At 33.9% G+C, this 9636-nt stretch overlaps 2 protein-coding genes across 2 annotated transcripts; both read right to left on the bottom strand.

The window, feature by feature from the left end:
* Positions 1-4033: 4033 nt before the first annotated feature.
* LOC133201969 (uncharacterized) lies at positions 4034-4351 on the bottom strand. Its single transcript, XM_061337756.1, has one exon. The coding sequence runs from the start codon at positions 4349-4351 to the stop codon at positions 4034-4036; it is 318 nt and encodes a 105-aa protein (XP_061193740.1).
* Positions 4352-4405: 54 nt separating this feature from the next.
* LOC133201968 (uncharacterized) lies at positions 4406-5446 on the bottom strand. Its single transcript, XM_061337755.1, has one exon. The coding sequence runs from the start codon at positions 5444-5446 to the stop codon at positions 4406-4408; it is 1041 nt and encodes a 346-aa protein (XP_061193739.1).
* Between the last annotated feature and the right edge of the window lie 4190 nt (positions 5447-9636).

Genomic DNA, 9636 nt, shown 5'->3' with positions numbered 1-9636 from the left:
TTTTTAAGATGTTAAAAAGGCTATAAGCAATATTGTAGGACTTGTCAGCTTATGGAAGTTGATATTTTTGTTAAACGATGTGATGAGGAGTGGAAAATAGCAGTGGCGGATTCAGGGGGGTTTGGGGGGGGGGTCGGGAAAACCCCCCCGCCCAATCAAATTTTTTTTTTTTACAAGTGTCATTTTAACAATATATTTCATAAATGAGACTCTATCCAGGCCCATTGTTATACACGAAGAGGTGAAATATACAGCCACCACGAGAAATCCCTTTCCGCTTGAGTGCACACAATACACAGGTGATCAACAGTACAGAGATCACACAAGGTCATATACTAACAACCAAAACTGCACATAGTTATTACGGTTTTGGTATAATTGCTTAATATACTTTCAAGAATTTAATTGAATGTTACTTTATCAGTGTTTCTTGAACTACGTGAATAAACTGTGATTATTATTATTATTTAGAAAAAAAAATCAATTAATACAATATTTTCATGACATAATCAGGTTGCTTTTACTACTGGGAAAGTAGACCCTTCGAGTAATAACGGTTTACTAGTGGTTTACGTTGTGACCTGTACCAAAGAGCACATTGAAAGTGTTCCTTTTGTAGATGGAAGTTTCAATGCAATTTTAAAAAGCAAAAGATCTGCAATTTTTTTTAAATTACTGTTGAATGATGTTTTAAAAAAAACCAACTAACGGTTACAACTTTGTATTATGAATTAAGGTAAAACAGATATGTATAAAGTAGAGGTCCTGTGAAAACAAGAATTGGCCACTTTTTTTAAAATTCTTTTTCAAGACTTTTTTTTTTCTTAAAACATTGGGCTGGTAAGGGGGTAAAAAATAATAGAATTAAAGAGTGCATATAATTACCCCCCCCCCCCAATGAATAAGCAATTATTCCAACAATTTCCCAAAGACTTTTTTTTCAAACATTAGGCTGGTACATGTACATGCAAGTGGGTAAAAAAAAGAATTAAATAGTGCATATAATTAACCCCCCCCCCCACCTCCCCAAATGAATAAGCAATGAAATATCATTATTTGTTTATATACTGCAAATTATATGAACAGTATAGTCAAGTAGTTGAAAAGAGTAATTAAAGTTTCCACACAGAATCCAAATTTTCTAAGTGTTGGGAAATTGCACATCATGCAGTTGTATTTTGGTAGTTAGAGCTTCACATGCGACACATTGGACATGCATTTTAAAATGAAGAATTGGATACTATTATAATGTCAAATAACGATATTTCTAATTTTATCAGATTTTGCATTTAATTGTTTTTTTTTTCTAGAAAAGTCTTCTTTTTCATGTTTACAAGTTAAAATTAATCCCAAATTTTAATTTTTTGTTCAAATTCTCGAAAATTTGGGTAGGTAGGTCTTGAAAAAACAACTAGAAAAAAGTGGACAAAACTAACTAATTCAATTTAAAATGCTGGAAAATGCACCATTTGGAGCCATTTTTAAAGAAAATTTCTCGGGGGAGACCCCCCGAACCCCCACCTATGGGAGGGGGACACCCCCTCCCATGCCCTCCCCCTTCAGCTCTGAGGGCCTCAACCCCCCCCCCCCCCCCCCCACAGGAACTTCTGGTCCGCCACTGAATAGTGTTAGGAAACAGGATTGGTGTGTGATAAAAATGTTGATTTTTGTAGTATCCTGTACAAAGTGAATCAGATAGTATGTACATGTATATGTTGCGTTTAAACAAATCCAACAATATCATATGCTGCTGTAAAAATAAATCCATAAAATGCGGTTGTGAAAACAGGGACCCCTAGAAACACCAGACTGGTACTTAAAGTTTACTTTTGTAGCAGCATAGAATTAATTTCAGATTTTAATACTAATAAAGAATCATTGGAAATTGTGCATTACACAGTCAACATATTTCTTTGTACTTTCAGCAAACAATGCACTGCATGTCCTCTAAATATCTATACATGTATTGTCTACAGGTGCACTGAGTTTATTATGTAAATTGCATGCAGACAAATAAATCTGATGAATATCATCTTGCAATTTATTGCCAAAATTTATTAGTACATGTATCTAGTTTTGTGCAATAATTATTATTATTTTGTAAAACGATTCAATAATAAAATGTTTCATACTTGTTAAAAACCATACAATCTATTTTGACTGCTTACATTCGTTGAAGTCCTAGCCAAATTATAAGAATAAGCATAACCTTCTACACTAAACTCTGCTAAAGGAGATGGGTGAACATGACGAGCGATAAGCCTATAGTGTGACAAACATGAAGATGAAAAATTAAATTTCAATTATATCAAAATTTTCCTTGATATTTCGTCTAACATTAAAATATACTTTATGTAAAATCTCTACAATTTGCAAAAATCCCTCAAAGATTGAAATTATTTGCCTGTGAAATGTTAGACATACACTAAAGCGGGCAAAAAGAGTCATTTTCGCATACTATAACACTATCTTTCGATATGAGTGGGTCTTCGCTCCACCTTTTTGAAAGTTAATTCTCAAAGTTTACATAAAAATAATTATACATTTTTTAGTTACCCAAAATATGGAGCAATGACCCACTATACCTTAAAAATATACTTTTATGACATAACATTCGCATCTTTTCGAGAAATACTTGAAGTCCATTAAGTCAAGGGTCATATCACAAACATGATTTAAATGCCACTGTTCGTCAGGACTTGTGTAGTCTAGTGGTTAGCGTGATAGTCTCGAAAGAAAATGATACTCAGGATTTTTATTGCTAGGGTTCGAACCCCACGAATACCACATTATTTTTTTTAATAAAAGAATAAATTTTTCCGATAAATTTTCCTCAGAAATGTTTTGTTTATCACAATTTCATAAATTTCAATAATGAGAACTTTACTCTAAATATTAAATTCACAAACTGAACATGATTTTTATATTTTTGAAGCTATAGGCTTTCTGCACGCTATATTCGCCCATCTCCTTTGAGCTCCGAACTTATGTTGCATGAGTGAAAAGCTGGTGTGCAACAGCTATCTGGACAGCATAGCTATTCAACCTCTAGGGAAAATGCATTAATTTGGAATTTCGTGATCTAGTTTTGTTGCGATGTAAAAAAAAAATGTATATTCACCTTGAAGTCGGGTACAGGTGAAATAACTTTTTATAACCAATAGTTCTCGATCTATTTTTAGTCTAATGTAGAAAAAAAATATTCATTAGGTTCACTTGGAAGGCCGGGTGCAGATGAATATTTCATAACTAATTCTACTATCTAATTTAATAATTCCTAGCTTTCTGATTGGCTGAGATTTAATGTATAAAAAAAAATACTACACTATGTTCACCTGCACTTGACCTTCCAGGTGTGCACAAGAATATCTTTTTTCTACATTGAACTACAGAAAAATAGATTGAGAACTTCCAAATTGATATAATTTATTTAGTTGTTATTTCTCCTAAAAAACATTCTTCAGGCACGTAAAATCGGAGGTGGTAGTGGGATCCTTTTTTCTGAACGTAAATTTAAATCAATTTGAAAATGTTTGACATTTATTGTTTTCTATATGAATACAACTGGTCATGTTTATTTTTACCCCGCTTCTCTCGCTGCGTTTGGCTAGGATTTAATGCAGTAAATGTGGCATCGTTTGCTTAACGAGTTGGTATCATTTAATCATTGAATCATACAATGAAAAAATTATTGCTTCTTTTTTTAGTCAATATGATGATTTAGCCACCCTCGAAGAAGTCGAAGTACAATACATGTATATTCACAGAGCACTTAATTCAGGCTGGGGGAATATTGTACTCTCCAGGTAGCTAAACGGTTACCATCATTTTGTCCTAAAAACAGCAGTGATTGTATTATACATGTAGTATAGTTGTAAATTTTAAAGTTTAACGTCCAGTGTAGGAAAAAATGTTATATATATTCATCTGCCAGTGGAAGGTCTCTTAAATGCAGGTGAAAATAACTTAGTATGATTTCTCAGTCAATCAGAAAGCTTGGAATTATTCAATCATATAACACTTGTAATATATTTTATTGCTGATATCTGATTTTTTTCACATCTCCATTTTCATGTTCAGCAATAAATAAATTGTCATTCTTATCTGTACACAGTCCCCAAGGTTTAATCAGTCCACACTCTATGTAGCGGAGACACAGACCATTCCAGTCTATGATATGGACACACTGATTCTTGATATCAGCTGTAAGAATATGGCTCTGACTGTCTGTGGTGATTTCCCGGGGATAAAGTTGTTGGTACTTTAATTCAGAAGCATTCCCTGTATATCTGAATCTCAGCTTTCCAAACTGATTGACCACCACTACAGCTCCAGCTCCACTATCTGCCATACAGATATCCAGATTTCGGTTTTCACCTATGTACTTCGTGTAACACCCAGGTGATTACAGCGGTTTACCCGTTTCATCATATTGAATGGTGTATTTCTTTGTGGAGCCAGAATAAGCAACAACCTTTGACTGTTTGTAATCATCACTGTCCAAGATAACCAGAAGGTCTCCAGAGCTGGCGCTGCAAACACTGCGAGGTTTCCAATTCTGGAATCTGATCACTTCCTCTATCTCATCACTGGTCACAATATTTACAGTTTTATCTTTATAGTCTGTATAAACCAGATCTCCATCTTTTGTCACAGCTATATCTTCTGGCGTGTTTCCTGACTTACTTTTGACTGATTTGAGTGTTGAGCCTTGGCTGACGCTGATGAGCTTTAGCGAGCTATCATTTCCGGTTGTCCAGATTTGTTCGTCACTAAGACAGGCCACGTTATTAAGGCTCTCATACCCCGTGTCTAAGGTAGTGACAGTTTCGGGTTCATTTAGCAGTTGTTTATCTGAAGTAGACGAATCTTCTTCTGTTGGATTTAGTGTTGTCGTCATACTGTCATCGTCACTGTCATCGTCATCATCTGAATTGATGAGAACTTTGCTTATACATCCAAACAACTCTCTTAATTTGTGCGTTTCAATTTCCATTGGTATAAAAGTCGGGAAGGGAGCATTAACTGTTGAAGGGAGATTTCTGTATTTCTCATTGACTGATGTGTAATTTAAAGCCAGGGAGACATCATTAGAGGTGATCAAGTTTTCACACGTATGTATTGCATCTTGAATATTTTTGATTTCTTTTTGGATTTCATGTGAATGCTTCCTTAGAGCATCTAAGTGTTCCGTTTTCATTTCATCAAGTTCAGCTCTAAGTTCATTGACAAGCCTTTCAATTTCATCGTGCCATTTTTCTGCATGGTTAATTATAGCAGTGGATATCTGCGCGTATTTCTTTTGAACATATGTTGAAATATTAATGTAGGAAGGGAGAATGTTTCCTTCCAGCTCTTCGAAGTCCTTTTGAATGACTTGTTTCTTCAAACTGACTATATCTCCAATTAAAACGAGTTGATGTTCTTTGTGTAAGTTATTAAACATGATACACTCCAAACAAAGCGGGGTAATACAATCTCTACAAAAGGATTCACAATGGCGTTCCGCGTGATGGCTACAAAGAGGGAAAATAAGAGTGGATTTTTTGTCCTTGAAGTCAACAATTTTGTGAGGTATTGACAAATTATTAGAAAAATGTTCTCCCACACAGGCCTTGCATAGGTTGACAAGACAAGTATCACAGTGCAACTGTACCAATGCAGCCTCACACAGATCGCACCTTACCATGTCTGGATTATTTGTCTGGAGAACCATTAAACTGTTGTATTAATGTATCTGAAAAAGAGTTTAAAAACAATGGCCAAACAGTGTCGTAATAAACATGTCAGTCAAAATACGACCCATTGACAGTATTTGCAAAGAAGGTCATTAATGACGACCATTGTATTAATTGCAAAATGCTGACTTTAAACGGGATCGTTGAACGTCCTTTAACATCAACTTATTTGCCAGTAGGCGGTCTTGGATTAAAAAAATTATCGTACTCAGAACATGCTCTTGGTACCGAATGAGTTTGGAGACAAAAAACACCATATGCATTGATATTTGAATATTACTACTTAAATTTGGGGAAGTTGACGAGGATAAGTTGAAGTAATCCTGTTTGTCATAGACATATAATATTTTAGTTTCGTTGTTAGTTAGTCATGTTATATAGTCTGTTAAACATCCAGATATGAAACAGACGTGGCAGACTCTGTGGTGACGATCACTTCTGGTTTACTGGGATATATCGAGTCGACAAAGGAATAGAAATAACCTTTGTTAATTGATAAAACAAAATGTCGAATTGAATTAAGGCCACAACAAGGTCTTCCTCTCCTAGTGTGGAATTTTTTTTAATAAATTCTGCTTCATAAGAATATAAAAACAGGTCTGATAATAGAGGAGCACAATAAATGTCGATGCGTAATTAATTCCAACAACTTATTGGAAGACTTGGTCTCCAAAGACTATAAAGATATTGTCTGACAACTCGGGCATCTTTTTAATATCAACTTGAGTACTTGTACACGTGTGTAGAATCAGAATTTATTTATTTGTAACAGTAATTTTGCAAATGACCAATCACAAGATATGTAAATTTCCGAGTTCCCATTTCCATTTTTATTAAAGCTACAGTTTTTTTAATGATGTCAAAAAAATCCGCCTTTAATTTGTCATGAGGAATGGTTGTGCAACGTGGTGAAAGTCAAACATTTTGATGTTAGGACTATGGGAAAAAAACTTTGCGATTTTGAATTTAATAGAATTTTTTTTGTTTTTTTTTTTTTGTTGTTTGTTTTGTTTTGTTTTTTGTTGTTTTTTTCCTTGTTAATGTTGTTGTTGTTTTTTGTTTGTTTGTTTTTTTGAGTTTTTTATTTTTTTTTAATTTACATTTGACTTACACCTTCACTTGAACATACTGTAGCACAATACGTTTAAAAATTTCTTCTTTACAACAGATACTGGCAATATATTTGTAAAAAAGTACAGATCAATAAGAGGTAACTCAGAACATTTACTGGATCCTGCAATGTATCTTTTAAGGATTTTTTTTTTTTTTTGAAATTTGGAATCTGGTATATCTGGTAGCTACAGTATATATAATTATCTTATTATAACTTATTTTTCATTTCAAAGTATTTTTTCTACGCTAGCACTACGTACTTTATCTTCTTCATGACAACGAAAGTTCCAGTTCTTGCAAGAAAACGATTCCTCTGCATTTTACATATAATACATAATTGTAATTGATTTAGGAAACGCTCAGCAAGTCATATGACTCCTTAGTTTATCGGAGAAGAAAGCGGTTATAATCTTTTTTGGCTTTCACAAAGAAAATGCTACAATTATAAATAAATATAACGTTGTTGTAAGAAAAGCTAAACTGAAACATGTTGCTCATAAACTAACATAATGTACACATTTTTTTTTCGGGTTTCGTTGTTCGTGTTATTTAGTTTTTTTTCAGCTTTGCTTTCTCAAAAAAGTAAACTAAGAAGTATATGGTTGATAAATTCAATTATGAGAAATTTACCTCGGTCGAATTAAGCATTCACACCTCTGTATACAAGCGTTGATAATCCCCTGTGATATGATGTAATATTTATCAGTTTATGTAAAGTATGTTTATCTACAAAATATTAACGTGACTATCATGCAATATTACGATTTTTTATTGATAAGAATTGTCTACCTACACCTTTAAGTAACAAAGTCATTTGTCTATATATGTATGTCCTATTTAATTTATAATCATTACTGTCAAACAGCCAAAATGAAAAATGGACCCTAAGTAAATAATTAAGGTGTTCAACATGAAGATCTCTTTTTTCCTATTATACTTAACTGAGTGAAGCTTGATTGTGAATCTTTATTGTTGATTACATGTATTAGTATTCTTTATTTATCATGTACAGCTATATCACTTTTTGTCCTGACTTGTTATACAAGGAGAGGGTACGGATATGTAGGCTTTGTCTGTTTCACAACTCCTTGTTGAATTTACTGGTATTCAATAAAATATGTTTAAGCTAATTTAAATATGAAAATGGAAAGTTTGCTTAAAACAGTCTACTGATCATAACTATCAAAACAAGAGTCCTATGGACCAAAGCATTAACGGTCAGTTTCACAAACTATGACCAAGTTAAACCAATGCGGCGGATTTTACAGTTTAGTATAGGACTCTTTTATCACATTACGTGAAGATTGCCTCTTAGATCCTAAAAAGTGAAAAAAAAATAAATTAATATATCAATACATGTATGCGTTTTCAATAAATTAATGTTCAATTTAGCCCCACCCTGGGGACACAACTTTCAATGTTTGGCAAAGGGTTCATTGCTTTTTTGTCATAATGCATGCATACATTTTGCTTGCTAAATGTCCTAGAGTAAAGACGTATAACTGTATATTGAATTTTCGATGAACGACTACATGAAATTAAAGTGACGATAACGATCAGTGATCGATCTAAAAAAAAAACTACAAACAATACAAATATGTGAATAGGGAATAAAACACGGACCCCTGGAAATTCCGGAGGTGGGATCAGGTGCCTAGGAGAAGTAAGCATCCCCTGTTGACCAGTCACTCTCGCCATGTAATATACTACCTTATCCCCACTCTTGGGTCTAAATTCAAGGTCTCATGGATGCGTTAGGACAGGAAGCATTCTGCATACACGTACGCTTATTCCTGAAAAGCAAGATCTTTTTTTTTCTCTTTTCCTGACATGCTCCATTTTTTCAAAACTTTCTCAGCACAAAGATGACCAACAATACCATTTGTGAATGTGTAGCATAGCAAGACTACACAATCTGTCTGCCGTTAGTACTCTTCGACACCAAGTTTCAATATTCCTAGCGCTGAAAATGATCGCTCTCAAGAGCAACAGCTACTGGAAGTTCCAGTCTGGAACTGTAAGTAGTAAATGGCATATATATATATATATATATATATATATATATATATATATATATATATATATATATATATATATATATGATAAAAATCTTAGCAAGCGTTCTTTTGAATCTGTCATTTTCCAGTGTTTCAGCATATTTATATTTCTATACTCTGAATCACCAGGGATCGAGTGACAATTCTCGTTGTATTTTGATTCTTTCACCACCTTCTCTGAGATAACACGGGATCAAGTAAAATCTCAAAACAACGACTAAATAGATTTGGTGAAGTGGAATTCAGATGAAAAATAATATGATCAAGGAATATAACAAAAAATAACTTACTGTCTGTTAGCATCTCGTAGTTTGGATTCTGGAACCTGATTCTTCCTGAGAGATTTTCAATATCTTTCCGTACAAAATAAGAACAATTTTAACAAGCCTGATCAAGACCACAATTCCCTATTTGGTGAAGTGTATTGAGAGACTTTTAATTTGACCGGAAAAAGAACTTCAACGATTAATTTAAATCGCAGCCAACGAGCCCTTCAAACAACTTCTCTTTTCAGAATTACTCATCGCTCGCTGACACCATAGGAACGGCATGGACAAAATACTTCGCAAATGGATACCCATCTCTTCCCGACCTCTCTTGGATGCCTGCTATTTGGAGCATCCATCATAACCCTGCATGGCCCTGCATGCTTTCAAGATGAATTCCCTTCTTTTGAGCCATGTGTTCAGTTAAAGCATCGATGGCTGTTACTGCATTCATACGTACAC

Source organism: Saccostrea echinata, unplaced genomic scaffold (assembly GCF_033153115.1).
Source record: "Saccostrea echinata isolate AGI-Se365-2 ecotype Australia unplaced genomic scaffold, CSIRO_AGI_Sech_v1 ptg000046l, whole genome shotgun sequence".
NCBI lineage: Eukaryota > Metazoa > Mollusca > Bivalvia > Ostreida > Ostreidae > Saccostrea > Saccostrea echinata.
The sequence above is the reverse complement of the archived record's forward strand: the minus strand, read 5'-3'. Positions and strand labels throughout refer to the sequence as shown.